At 33.7% G+C, this 15,899-nt stretch overlaps 1 protein-coding gene across 1 annotated transcript in view; it reads left to right on the top strand.

Annotated features, from left to right (window-relative positions):
- Cpa6 (carboxypeptidase A6) overlaps positions 1-15,899 on the top strand; it is a 284,829-nt gene that overhangs the window by 216,051 nt on the left and 52,879 nt on the right. The window contains exons 7-8 of the mRNA XM_026407763.2: positions 14,777-14,887; positions 15,388-15,478. Coding sequence (XP_026263548.2) covers positions 14,777-14,887; positions 15,388-15,478 — 202 coding nt within the window. The remainder of the gene's footprint in view (positions 1-14,776; positions 14,888-15,387; positions 15,479-15,899) is intronic.

Raw genomic sequence — 15,899 nt, 5'->3', positions numbered from 1 at the left:
ATGTAGCAGCCCAAATAGTTGGCGTAGGTAGATTCTAGTGCAATATAAAATTCTAGTGCAATATAAAACTGGCTGAAATATTACAGTAAGCCCTGGAACCAAGAAGAGTTTGGTAAAAAGAGAAAATAACATTAAGTTGTGAAAAGCATGTGTCATCATCAGAAAGCTTAAAGATAGAAGGCAGTGATAGCTGAAAGAGAGGAAGGAAGAATAGCCCAGGGTGAGGGTGACCAACCTGAAGTTTATAGGGCAAAAAATCTATGCATGGACAGAAAGAGTAGATGTAAGAATGGAAAAGTGAAGAAAGCATGTGAGAAGGGTCAGAGGAAGAAAATCATACATTCTTTCAACCTAGCAAATGCTTATTTAGCACTTCTTTTTATGTTATGGCAGCTTGGAAAAATCTTGTAACAGTACAAATACTGTATTGCAGTACACATGATATGAACTCTTCCTCAATGCATTTACAATTCCACTGGGGAAATAATGACACACAGAGAAGAAGGCATCAATAAAGGAAGTCTTTTAGGAATTGATTGCCTTAAAATGAGGATGAAAGGGCAGAATAGTTCAAAAATGACAAGTGGCCCAAGAGAGTGATGGTAGCATTGAAGTTGTGAGCATTAGCAGAAGTGTTGGTAGTATCCTTGGTCTGAAGGGAAGGGCCCAACACCACACTACACTAAGCAGGTGAGATTATTATTCAACAAGTAATTACTAAGTGTTTACCTCATACCAGGTCAGGCACTGCTAATGCAATGCGGATATTGGGAGAGGGGAGAGACACCAAAAACTGCTTTCGAGCAATTTGATTCTCCTGGATCAAAAGTATGAAATACTTACTCTTTAATGCCAGGTAATTGTGCAAGCAGACAAAATGAATACCTGATTCACAATCCTAATTTGGACTGGCCACAACCAGGAATAAATTCCATAACAAAGTTGTTTCTAAGTACTTTTCTTGTTTATATTGCACAATCTGATAAGAAGAGAAAGGAAAAGGGATGAAAGATTACAACAGTCCACCATTACAAATTCAGGTGGAGTCATATTGACATATAAGGTAACCATATAATTTTCAGCAGCAACCTATATTTTTATCTCATTTTTTATTAGTATTGTGGAAAGGTACTTTCATTCTTTGTTGCCAGTGCATGTGGAATAGCATTTGATTCATTTCTCAGAATCACCTCCAATCAACTAAGGGAATTGGGGCCTTGTTCATTGCAGATTTTGAAACTGAAGATTTTGAATCTCCAGGATTGAGTATCAGAAACCATGACTGGTGCTCTGAGTCAAGCATAGCACTTAATTTTTGCCTCAAATAAGTCTACATTGCTGGGGAAAATTTAACCAGTGTCTTTATCCATATGATATTTAGAAAAATAACTTGGGGAAATCCTTATTTGACTCCTAAGAAAGGAAGACATTTCTAAGTTTAAAAATCAAAGAGAATATTTTTTAAAAGTCAAAGTTATTTTTAAAAACCTGAAGGGAAAAAAAAGCGAAGAGGAAGGCATAAAGGGATGATTGAGTACAGCCCTGACTACATTAAAATATTTTAATGAATTATTTAGTGATGAAGACTAATATTGATAACATACATTGGCATGTCAAAACAGACACACACAGCATGAAGGTTATAATTTCAGTATTGTAAAATCTACATCTAATTTGTAAATCAATTTGAAAAAAAATCTACATCTAAGATATATATACATGAAAAATATACTAAAAGCTAAAATAAGATAAAATTATGGGTGACTTTTATTTTCTTTTTTATGCTGTTCTGAATTTTCCCAATTTCCTATATCAAACAAGACCCAAAATTTTTTTTTAGTTACAGATGGATACAATACCTTTATTTTATTTGTTTTTATTTTTATGTGATGCTCGGGAATCAAACCCAATGCCTCACGCCTGCTAGGTAAGCGCTCTACCACTGAACAACAACCCTGACCCATATTTTTAAAATAAATTTAAGCCAGACAAAATTGAAAACCATTCTCAGTTATGTCTGAGTAATATATTCCTATGGGTATTTTACAATCAGTGGTTGAATTCTATTTTTATTCAGGGGCAGACCAAAGATAATGCAAGGGTTTGTGAGAAGATCATGGAGATCTAAAGAGTCTGAAATGGAAAGTTCTTCCAGATTTTGAATGTTATTTGACCTTATTATAGAAAAGCAGTAGCACAGAAAAACTCAAATTTCTTTGGTTCCCCAGGTGAGCCATGCTATTCCTCTGCTGTCTACATAATATGAAACCTCATGCTTCTAGACTCAGCTTGGTACCTGGAAAACAGCCTCCTTTGTACATTCCCAGCACCACAGTACTACACTCAGCATCATGGTAATAGCAAATCCTAGTGCCAAAATCTGGCATGTGATTCAGATATACTATGTAGATAATTCGAATACCAAAAATAAGAATAGGAGACTTCTGGGGAAGGGAGTTATTTCCAGGAAGCATATATAATAATATTTGGATGCTCTGGTAGATTGGATGTATAGGACAGAGCTCTAAATAAGACATGGAGTAGTGTTTGTGGGAGAAGTTCTCCAAATGGAAAGACTTTCCAGAATGGGAAAATTCTTTCTCCCAAGATCCAGGAGCTTTCCAGGGAATACTTCTTTTAGATAATCATCTCTTTCTGTCTCATGTTTTCTTGCTGCTAGTTAAAGGTGAAACTCTGATATAAACCTTCAAGTATGGAGTGAAACTCTTTGATTAAGAAATGTATCACTAGGGCCGGGGTTTTAGCTCAGTGGTAGAACAATTGCCTTGCATGCACGGAGCCCTCAGCACCATGTAAAAACAAATAAATAAAAATAAAGATATGTCCATCAATAACTAAAAAAAATTTTTAAAAAGAAATGTATCACTAAAAACAAATATTTTTAAGAAGAGAACTTATATTGTATATACAAAATATGACCAAAATCAGGGAATAAGTAAGTAATTGAGAAAGCTACTGAACCCAGATCAAATATCTAATGAGTTCAGATGAGTATACAAACACATCTTTGTTTTTAATCACATAACAAAAAATGGCTTATATTAAAATGATCTTCATTATAAAAATCCAACTTTATTTCCTACCATCTTGAATAATTATTATATTTTGATTTGTTTTCTACTAGCTCTTAAGTATCATTATTTTCCCATATTCTCCCGTCCTCCTCTTTCCCCCAACCTTGTCTTTAATCTGTCATATTCTCAATATATCTCTTTCCCCTTTATATAATCAATACCAAGGTCTAGATTAATATTTGTTTGGTTTAGATTTAATTGAATCAAAAGCCATTGCATCCATTGTACTCCACTAGTGATTGAGAAGGTTTGAGTCACTGTTTTTATAGACAGGTCTCCCTTTACAAGTAGCATCAGACTACAATTTGAAAGCCAAAGCAGTACAAAGCAATTTTAAAAATCAGTGAAATAAATTGTTCTGTGACTCTTAAAATGTTCTATCAAAACCTTAAATGCTCCCTCACTCTCAGTTATAAATATATTTGGAAAATGAAAAAATAGAAAAACCTAGCATTTAATATGTTATAATTAAAATAGTGAGAAATGTTGAGAATTAAATATCTTATTTGTAAGAAAAAAATCTTATTAAGGGTGGTTTGAATTGTGTTTGCCTTCTTTCTGTATAACTTACAACACTGAATAAACATCTTGTGTAAAAAAATATGCTTTGGCAAATTGTCGAATTCATTTCTCGGTTGGATCAGCTTCCAATATCAGCTTCTTTTCCTTTGCACTTTCAATGTCATAAACTATCTCTGAGAGTTCTTTTAAAGTGTGGCCTGAATCACTTCTTCTGGTCTTCTTTATTCTTTTTTTTAAATATTTTTAGTTGTAGAAGGACATTTTATTTATTTTTTTATGTGGCACTAAGGATTGAACCCAGTGCCTCACACATGCTAGGCAAGTGCTCTACCATTGAGCTATGCCCCAGCCCCCATCTTTATTCTTTTTATCAACCACTTTCTTCATCTGTGTTTGGAGACTGTCTGGCTTCCTCTCTAGAGGTGTGTGTTGGCAGAATCAACATTTCCAGTCAGCTATTTATTCGAAACCCCATTTAGATTTGGTTCAAAGTTTACGTCCAGCATTATCACTTTTCTTTGCTGCACTTTCATCTGAATTGGACAATTCCTTCTTCTCATCACACATGTTTGTAAAATGCCTTATAAAGGTTTATTACAGTTAAAACGAAAGGCAACACAGCTACACATTTTGCTGTCTGTGTATAAACTGAATAGGAGATATACAGTGGCCAGTCACCCACTAGCAGACTTTGAGAGAAGTGACAAAATTGGTCACAGATATTGATGTGCATCTGTTATTTACATAGCACTCTGTAGACTGAAGATCTAGCAGTGGCAACTGAAAATTGCACTGTTTGTGAGAATTGGTGTTATTTAATTAAACCCATGGAAACTAAATTTTGGTGTATATCAAAGCTGTGCAAAGAAAAGACATCTGTACTTTCTTTTGTGGTAAGTAAAAGATCCTCATTTGATCTTAATAGTGCCATGAAATTGGTCCCCCTTCTTCTTGTGAATAGATACAACTAACCATAGTTATTAGGCTATCTTGGTGTGAAACTTCTAGAACTCTGAAGTGATATTGATTCGGAAAAAGATCAGACATGTATCTTATATTCTTCCTTCTGACATAAAATATTTCAAATATTTCTCTCTTATTAGAAAATATAGGGAACCAACCTAGCTGCCCCTCAATAGGTAAATGGATAAAGAAAATGTGGTATATACTCAATGGAATACTATTCAACTTTAAAGAAGAGTGAAATTACGGCATTTGCCAGTAAATGATTGGAGCTGGAGAGTATCATACTAAGCAAAGTAAGCCAACCCCACAAAACCAAAAGCCAAATGTTTTCTCTAATTCACAATAGGCCGGGGGCACCAGGGAAGAATAGCATTACCTTAGATTAGGTAAAGGGAAGTGATCGGAGGGGAAGGGAGGGGATGTGGAGATAGGAAATATAGTAGAATGAAACAGACATTATTACTGTATGTGAATATGTGATTGCATGACCAATATGATTCTGCAACATGTATACTCAGAAAAATGAAATTATATCCCATCTATGTATGATATATCAAAGTGCATAAATGCATTTTAAAGTCATGTATAACTAATTAAAGCAAAAAAAATTTAAAGAAAAATATAAATAGACAACATTTTCCAGTCTTCACCTGCCCTGTTAGATTAGTTAATCTGGGCAGTTGATTGTAAGTATAAATCAACTAAATATAAAATAGAACCCAAACTTACAAGAGCCACACATGATTTTCAGTTCTTCATCTTTCATTATCAAAACCTATTTTCCATGTTGTTTTCAAACTGTTATTTATTTGAACATCTTGTATTTAATAAGTATCTGATAGTATGACATTATTTTATGGATTAAGCTCCCCCCACTGTTTTTTTATTTATCTAAAAACTCTTCCTTGCTCTAATTAATTCTCCAGTCATCTAATACTGGGAGAATTAATTAGATTAATTACTTAGATTAAATGCTGAAACATTTTTCTGTTCTAAATAATTTTACTCCACTGTAGTCCAGATGAGGACATTTTCCTGATTGATGGTGACCGTGTCCCTTCCTTTGCCCTCAGCTGTCAGGGTTTTCCTCCCAGTGTGCCCTTCATTGAATGTATGGTTATTATTTTTAGGTGCTATGCAGAGATTCTAGTAGGAAAACAAAAATAGAAGAAATCTTAAAAGCCACCCTTTTTTAATCAAGTAACACCAATCTCCAAAATGATGACCCCATATTCCAGGTTGTCATGGAGCACTAAGAAAGGAACACCCAACCAAATCTGAAAATAGTAGGCAGAAGGGAAAATCTTGTACATAGTTTTATTCCATCACACAAAGACTTTGGTGAAGACAAAAAGTTACCTTCAATTTTAATCAAGTTTTATCTGGCGAATTATGATTTGTGATATCCCATTTATTTATGGGAAAGTCAAAACAGTCTTGGTAGGTGATGAATACCAAATAGATTCATTATCTTGTCTTTCTTAATTAACTTTAGTAATGTCCTAAGCTAGTACCAAATATATAATTTGCCTGAAAGAAGATAATGGCAAATTTTTATCAGTATCTTTTAATTTAAAATTAAAATCAGGGCTGGGGATGTGGCTCAAGCGGTAGCGCGCTCGCCTGGCATGCGTGCGACCCGGGTTCGATCCTCAGCACCACATACCAACAAAGATGTTGTGTCCGCCGAGAACTAAAAAAAAAATAAATATTAAAATTAAAATCAGTTTTAGAGAAGCGTTTTTTAATAAATTGAAGGTGAGTGCAGTTCCCAGGGATCACCACACTGAGGCGTTTGCTGCACTGTTTTCTGACTAGCTTTCAGATCACGACCACTCATGAGCAGCAATAATCAAGAATAAAACTCATGAAGATGCAACTTGATTAGTCCTTTTCCATGTGTATGGGTGTTGTGTATTGATTGATAGAAAGTTATTCACACTAGAAGAAAGCTCACCCCTACATTCTTTATCATATGTCAGAATAGCAGGCAATAGACACATGGTCATGTTTTTTCTAGAAACCCTCACTTAAACCATAGAAAGGAAATGATCTGTGTCCTATTATTTAAGTAATTCAAGTAAGACAGTCTCTCAGTCATCCTTTTCAGTATTTAACAGTCATCACATCGTGATCATTTCTTGCTTTGTCTGACCAGATGGAGAATAGCTGCAATTCTTAGAGAGTTATAAAAAATCACAAATACAGCATATGCAATACAATGACACCCTTCTTGTTTGTCAGAGAAAGAACACGTTCTGGCAAGTCTTGAAAATTAAATCCATTCCAGAATAGAACACTGGGAACAGCTTCCTTGATTAATATGTTATTTAGAATTGAAGAATTTTAAACTATATTAATGACTTCAAAAAATATAGAACAAAAATGGACAAGATAAAAGAAAAGGCCATAAACTCAAAATAACAATATGAGAGTTTTTAGTATCACTCTTAGTGATTAAGCAGCAATTTTAGTAAAAAGATAAATGATATCAACAGCACAATAAACAATCTAATATACATATTATGTATGTACATACACACAATCCACACTCAATGATTAGAGACTGCATATTCTTTCTCTGGCACAACTGAAACATTCACAAGAATTGATTATGTACTATGCAGGTCTTAACAATAATGAAGTATCTATATTATGTAGAACACATTCTCTGACTATAATGCAGTTGTTAGAAATCATTTTTTTAAAAAAATCATTAAAAATGTTTATAAATAATTCATAGTTTAAATATATCAAGGACATTTTTCAATATTTACAACTGAATGTTAAGACTAGCATACACAGAAACAAAAGAATGCAACTAAAAATTTATAGGGTTTTTTTGGGGGGGTTGTTGTTGGTACTGGGGATTGAAACCAGGGGGTCTACCACTGAGCTACATCCCCAGCCCTTTTTATTTTTATTTACTTTTTAAAATTTTGAGACAGGGTATGGCTGAGTTGCCCAGGTTGACCTCGAGTTTACAACCTTCCTGCCTCAACCTCCTGAGTAGCTGGGATTACAGACATGGACACTGTACACAGTGGGAAATTTATAGTTTTAAATAAATATATTAGAACAGAATAGGACTATCTAAATTAGTGAGCAAGCTTTCAACTCAAGAGATTAGAAAAGAAGGGAAAGAGTTAAAAAAGAAAGAGATAAGGAGCTTAACACAATGGAAAGCAAAGAGAAAGAGAAAGCAAAGTTGTATTTCTCCTGTTGTGTCTTTCTTTTCTATTTAATGAATGCCTAGATGATTTCAGAGCTAAATTCTACCATTCAGGGAGCTAATAATTCAAGTATATTTAAAAATAGTTCTCAAATTACATTATAATTATAACCCCAATCCTAAACTAGACAAGGACAAAATAAGAAAGGAAGTTATAGGCCTATCTCATGTAGGAATATAGATATAAATATTAGCATCATGAACCTAGAAAATAAATTAAGACATAACCAAATGGATTTATTCCAGCAATACAAGGATTGTTTAACAATAAAAAATTACTTAGTGAAATTCATCATAATAACCACCAAATAATTATGTCCATAAAGGAAGAAAAGTTATTAACTCGACTCAACGTCTATTAATGATAACAAACAACAACCAAAGAATAAAACATTTTACACTTTAATGTCATTTACCCTCATTTCAAAATTAATGTGAAGGAGAAGAAACAAAAATAGCCAAGATGATTTTGAACTGAAACACAGGGAGACACTTCCTACAGAAGTTTGAAAAGGAATAGTTGGTGGGTCAAAGGTGAAATTCAAAGATAACATATCAAAACTTGTGTCATGCAGTAAAAGCAGTTATAAGAGGAAAGATTATAGCAATAAATGCCTACATTAAAAAAAGAATGAGCATAAGATAATGCCTCAAGGAGTTAGACAAAGAACAAGCTAAACCCACAGGTAGCAGATGGAAGGAATGTTAAAGATCAGAATCAAAATAAGTCATACAAAGAATATAAAAATCAGTAAAACCAAACTTGGCTCTTTGAAAAAACAAATCCCTGGCCAAACTTAGAAAATTAGAAAATTCAAATGAATAAAAAATGATATAAAATAAAAAATGAAAGTGAGGAAATAGGATGGAGATATATATATATAATAAAAAGGATAATAAAGGACTATTGTTCATACAATTAACAAAAAACTGGATAACCTAAGGGTAATGGATAAATTCCGAGAAAAATATAACTTCCAAGATTGAATCATGAAGAAATAGAAGATTTCTTAAGAGAGAGATTCTAAAAATAATTGAAAACCTTCCAACAAAGAAAAGACCAGGACTTCATGGGTAACTTCTACCAAATATTCAGAGATTATTATTAATATACTTCTTAAACTTTAAAAAATAGAGTTAACAGACTTTTTCTAAGTTAAACTATAAGAAAACTAAAGACCAAGATCTTTGATGAACATTGATGCAAAAAATCAATTAAATATGAAATTCAGCAACACATCAAAAACATTGTATGTCACAATCAAATGTGATTTATTCTTGGCATGCAAGACTGTTTTAGTATATGCAAATCAATCAATGTGATATACCACATTAACAGACTGACACAGAAAAAGCATTTGAGAAAGTACAGCATCCTCCTTGATAAAAAAAAAAAAAAACTGAATATGGAAGGAAAGTCCCTAATTGTAATAGAAGTCATTTATGAAAAACCCATGACTAACATCATAATCAATAGAGATTAACTGAAAGCTTTCCCCTAAAATCTGGTTCAAGGGATACCCATTCTTATCACTTCTTCCAAAATAGTAATGAAAGTTCTGGCAAGAGCAATCAAACAAGAAAAAGAAAAGTTATCCAAATCAAAAATAAAAAATTAAAATTATCTCTATTTACACATGACATGATCCTTCCACACACGTAAACCATTTATTAGAACTAAGAGGTGAATTCAATAAAGTTGCAAAATACAAAATCAACATACAAAAATCAGTAACGATTCTGTACAACAACCTAGCTGAAAGAGAAATTTTTTAAAATCCCATTTATAATAATATCAAAAAACAGGAATAAATTTAACCAAGGAGATAAAAGATTTTAACACTAAAACTATAAAACATTGACAACAGAAATAGAAGAAGATATAAATAAATGGAAAGATAGCCTATGCTCATGGATTAATATTGTCAAAATTCCCATGCTACCCAAAATAATATACACATTTAACATAATACCTAGTAATTCTAATGGCATTCTGACAGATAAAATAATAATTATAAGATTCAGAGAGAACCACTTTTAAAAACTGAATAGCTAAAGCAATACTGAGAAAGAAAAAGTTGGAAGCATTATGCTTCAGATTTTAAATTTTATTACAAAGCTCTAGAATTAAAAACAATATCCTACTGATATAAAAACAGAAACAGAGGCCAATCAATGGAACAAAATAGCCCAGCAATAAATTCAAACATTTACAATTAACTAATTTTTGACAGGGGCACCCAGAGGACACAATGGAAATCTTGTATCATATATAAAAACCAATGCAAAATAGATAAAAGACATATGTTTACACATACACACACACACACACACACACACTCACACATATATATATATATATATACACACAAAACCCCTAGAAGAAAACATAGGGGGACAGCTCCTTGATTATTGGCCTTGGCCTTGAAATTTTGGCTATCACACCAAAAGCCCAGGCTACAAAAAGCAAGTAATGTTTTACATTGAAGTAAAACATTTCTGCAATGAACAAATATTTGAAATGAACAAATATTTGTAAATGACATCTGATAAGAAGATTAATATCCAAAATTTATAAAGAATGCTTGTAACTTAATAACATAAAAACAAATAACTTAATTTTTTAAATGGGCAAAGCACCTTCCAAAGAAGATATTAGAAGGGCCAACACATATATGAAAAAGGTATTTATTTATGATCACTAATAATCAGGGAAAACAAATTAAAACTACTATGATATACTACCTCAGAATTGCTGTTATCAAAAAGTGAAGAAAATCAGCTTAGTGATACACACCTCTAATCCCAGCTACTTGGGAAGCTGAAGCAGTAGGATTGAAGCAGCAAGTTCAAGGCCAGCCTGGGTGACTCAGCAAGACCTTGTCTCAAAATTTTAAAAAGTGCTAGAGATGTAGCTCAGTGGTAAAAGAACCTCTGGGTTCAATTTCCAGTACCACCAAAAAGAAAATAATAATAATAATAATAATAATAATAATAATAATTTTTTCTTGTTTTTTGTTTTGTTTTTAATTTTTTATTCTTTTCAGAAATACATGACAGTAGAGTGCATTTTGACATATATACATAAAGTATAACTTATTCTAATTATGATCCACCCTTGTGGTTGTATACTGGTCGTGTATTCATATATAAACATAGAAAAGTCATGTCTGATTTATTTTACTGTCTTTCCTATTTCCATCCCTCCCTCCCTTCCCTTCATTCCCCTTTGTCTAATACAATGAACTTCTATTCTTGCCTCCCCCTCCTCCATTGTGAGTCAGCATCTGCATATCAGAGAAAACATTAGGGCTTTGGTTCAGGCGATTGGCTTATTTCACTTAGCATGATAGTCTCCAATTCCATCCATTTACTGGCAAATTCCATAATTTCATATATTTTCTTTATCCATTTATCTGTTGAAGGACATCTAGGTTGGTTCCAAAACTTAGCTATTGTGAATAGAGTTCCTATAAACATTGATGTGGCTGCATCACTGTAGTATGCTGGTATATATCCTTTGGGGATATGCCAAGGGGTGGGATAATTAGGTCAAATGGTGGTTCCATTTCAAGTAGAAATAACAAATTTTGGTGACAACACTTAGAGAAAGGGGAAGCACATTGCTAGTCTCTAGTACACTGTTGGTGGGAATATAGACTGGTATAGACACTAGGGAAAATAGCATGAAGGTTCTAAAAGAAATTAAAAATAGAATATGACCTGCCAACCCCTCTTCAGGGTATATACCCAAAGGGGAGAAAATCAACCACACACAAAGATGTTCACACTCCAATGTTTAATGTGGCATTATTTATAATATCTAAGAGATGGAAACAACACTAGAATCTGTGGGAGAAAAAAAATGAATACAGAAAATGGAATACTATTCCATCTTCAAAAAAGGTAGATCCTGGTGTCTGTGACAACATAGGTCAACCTGGAGAATACTGTGCCAAGTGCAATAACCCAGACACAGAAGGAAAAATATCACATGATCTCACTTATATATGAAAGCAGAATAAAAGAGAGAATAAAACAGTGGTGATCAGGGGCCAAAGGTGGGGGTAGGGAAAGGAAATGGAGAGAGTTGATCAAAGGACACACACACAAAAAAAATAGCAGATACAACATGAGACCATCGTTAATGAAATTGCATTTGAGTTTTTTTTAATCAAACAGGCAGTTGCTCACACAAGTAATTATGTGAAATGACAGATTCTCTGAACTATAGAAACCATTTTACCATGTGTGTTTGTGTGTGTGTGTGTGTGTGTGTGTGACATCTTATTGTCAACCTAAATATACACCGTAAAATTTACTTTAAAAAAATAAAAGGAAATTAGAACTATTCTTTTCAATATAAAGATATGACGATGACTTGCATTGAAAGAGAAGACAGCATAAAGTGAGAGTTTCCACACAGATCTCTAGCAGATACTGCCACAGAAGTACTAAACTCTCTGTGCTCAGAAAGATGGGAGTTTGGACTCACCAGTTTGGACAAGTGGGTTCCTCTCCTGGATATGATAAGAGAAGGAGAAAAATTACCATGACTTTTTCCTACTACCTCTTTCCTTCCTTTCTGCCCCAGCTCCTTTCTCCTCTCTTCTCTCTTTCTTCCTAGAGCAGCATGGGAAGCCAAAGCTGCCAAATGGTGAGGGAAGAATGTCACTAACTGTGTATCTGTGCCCCTGCTGTCCCCAGCAGAAGATGTCTTCAGAGTGCAGAAGAATCTCTGCTTATTAGAGGAAAACAGAATTCCAGGATGTGAGCAAGTGACCACACACCAGGTCCTTCTCTCTAGTTTGAGGCATTAGACAGTTATTAGAAATTCAGTAAATAAAAATATTCCTACGTGAGGGCTAGGGTTGTAGCTCAGTGGCAGAGCACTGGCCTCACAGGTGTGAAGCACTGGGTTCCATCCTCAGCACCACATAAAAATAAATAAATAAAAAGATATTGTGTCCATATATAACTAAAAAAAAATTTTTTAAATGTTCATACATGGAAGTTCTATTGAAGTTAGTTGACCAACAGATTATTATTGAACCTTTAAAAAGAGAACAAGAGAGGACCAAATTAATATTTATCAAATTGGGTCAATCTCTTGGATATTGAAATCTTATGTAATGAAATTGATATTTAACTCATTTTGAGAGTATACCCATTTCATTACTTAAAACAGTGATCATTTCTAAAAATGTCTATTAATAGAGTTCTTGCTATGAACAAAATTCTTATCACATATATACAGAATATGGCTTATGATAAGCTCAGAAATTTTAGTTACATAGATATAAAAGAAGATTGAACTTTCAAGGATTAAATTGGAAGAGAGAAATGGAGAAGCACTGTCAAAGGGCACAAAGACAAAATTTGGGTTTTACAGAATGAATAAGTCCTAGAGGTTTATCTGTGGTACCGCATAGTGCTTACAGTCAACCATGCTGTATTGTATATTTAAAAGGGTGTATCTTCAAGAATGGGAAGTTATACTCCATGTATGTATATGTCAAAACACCTTCTACTGTCATATTTAACTACAAAGAACAAATTAAAAAATTTTAAAAAGGGTATACCTTATATTAAGTGTTCTTACCACACAAAAATAATAATAAATAAAGAAGGCAGGAGAGATGATGAATATATTTTATGATAGATTGTGGTGATGGTTTCATAAGAATATACTTATTGGACTGGGGTTGTGGCTCAGTGGTAGAGCACTTGCCTAGCATGTGTGAGGCACTGGGTTCGATTCTCAGCACCACGTAAGAAAATAAAGGCATTGTGTCCATCTACAACTAAAAAAAATTTTTAAAAATATACTTATCACTAAATTCAGCAAGTTGTATACATTAAATATATACAGGTTTTGTGTGTCAATCAGACCTCAATAAAGTGGAGGTTTCTTTTTGTAAATAACTATTTTGAATTACACTGTTAATCTGGTAAAAATTCACAAAATTTAAGCGAAAAGTAAGACTCCTTCTCACACATTGTCTCCCAGTCTGTCTCCCCAAAGGCAACCATAGTTTGAAAATTCCTATGTGTTCTTCCAAGATAAATCAAAAAGACAAACCTGCATCAAAAAGAACTTTTAAATAAGTCCATTCCAGAGCAGAGAATTTCAAATGTCTCTTTTACCAACTTGATTCAGTACATGCTGTGCTTTTCTATGAGTCTACATCTTCAGTGTAGAATCTTCAGACTTGGGATCAGACATCACCAGAACAAGACTTCAAAGAAGCCACGGTTAAGATGACAAATTGTGTACTCTCCATTAAACTTTTCATGGAAAAGTTGGGAGCAGAGAGTGATATTGGCCAAATTATATATTGTTATATTGTATACATGTATGAATATGTAACAACAAATACCATAATTATGTACAACAGTAATATACCAATAAAAATGTGGGAAAAATTGATACAACTAAAAAGAAAGAAAAAAGAAAAGTCAGGAACAAAGAATAGAGTTTCTATGTACCGAGTTCCAAAGCTTGAGTTTGGTACCCATTAGAAATAAACAATCAAGTGACATACAACTAGTAAGTGATATGATACATCATGTAAGTACATCAAATATACACAGCTAATTATTTTGTTCACAATTAAAGGGAATTTGAAATGAACTGATCATAAGAAGGCATATCTATAATTGTTACTTTCTTCATCAGCCTAAAACTTTGGTCAGATCTGTAATATTGCAAGAGGGTTCTCGCTTCATCTGTTTTTACCAGCTCTGATAAATTATTATTGATATGAAAGAATTTAATTCAGATCAAAGTCTCAATAAGGAATGTGTGATGTCAAATAATATAGTTCATGGTAACTTGCTACTTTTTAACCAGGTATTTGATATTTCATATGGATAGAAAGGTTTTCTCATGCTCTTTTTTTTTTTCCTAAACCCGTATTTGGGATCAATTTATAAGAAAAATATCTCCTTTGTCTTTTAGGCCCTTCTAACATATAGGAGTGATGCAGCCATGAGAAAAATGTTAAAACATCTGTATTTCTATATCATGCCTGTCTTTAATGTTGACGGATACCATTTTAGCTGGACACATGTAAGTCGCTTGGCCTATCCAGTTGAAAAGAGGACTGAATAAGTCATAGAAAACAATCATAGAACAGGAAGGTGCCTCAGTGGGCAGCCCACTAAGTGATTCCAGAGATGCAGAAGGGGTCTTCACTTCCTCCCCAATCAGAGCACCAGCCTTTTGATTTTACTTTCATATCTCACTTCTGTGTAAGATTTCATGTAAATAAAAACTGCTCCTTCCAAATAAATCATGAAAAAAATCATTGCTCTAGTCCAACCCATTCAGTGTTGCCTGTAAAGAAATGAAACCAAGAGCCAGTAGGAGGCAGGAGGTTCATGGTAGAGACTGGAGCATGATCCTGGGTCTCTAGTGCTAATCCAGTCCTCTGTCCACTCTCCAGGCTCATCTATTGGTGGAGGAACTCTCTCCTCAGTGATGCAACACCTTCACTGATTGAGCTACTAAAATGCATGTGAATAATCTTTTAAGTATTTTCCTCTCTGCCTATTTTCTTAATTATGTAGGATCGATTTTGGAGAAAAACAAGGTCAAGAAACTCAAGGTTCCACTGCCGTGGAGTAGATGCCAATCGTAACTGGAAAGTGAAGTGGTGTGGTAAGTCTGGAGCTAACCAGGGTTCAGAACAGAAGGCTCCCACAGGTCTCACTGCAAAATAATGGACCTGTTGAGATGTTCCTGGGAGACTGATGTTTCTATGTATGTGGAAACCTAATAAAGACAAATGGAGGAACATGATAGCTATAATTTGCAAAAGAAAATGGAAGGTTCTTTTTTAATGTGTAAAAATCAGAGGTTTAAATCTGTCAATCCAATCCTGAAAACTGAACATTTAAACACTGATGTAAAAAACAGAATACTGTCATTCACAAAACTAAAAGAGAGAGTGTGGTTTGTGTATAAATCTGGTTAAATGTTTTCATCCTTTTATAAGATTATCACTGATCCTGCCTTTGTCTGTGGTGATCAAAGCTGTCATGTCCTTGTCAAGAAATACTGACCTGCCAGTCATATGTTC

Source organism: Urocitellus parryii, chromosome 7 (genome assembly GCF_045843805.1).
Source record: "Urocitellus parryii isolate mUroPar1 chromosome 7, mUroPar1.hap1, whole genome shotgun sequence".
Classification (NCBI taxonomy): Eukaryota; Metazoa; Chordata; class Mammalia; order Rodentia; family Sciuridae; genus Urocitellus; species Urocitellus parryii.
Note: the sequence above shows the minus strand (reverse complement) of the source record. Positions and strands in the feature narration are given on the sequence as shown.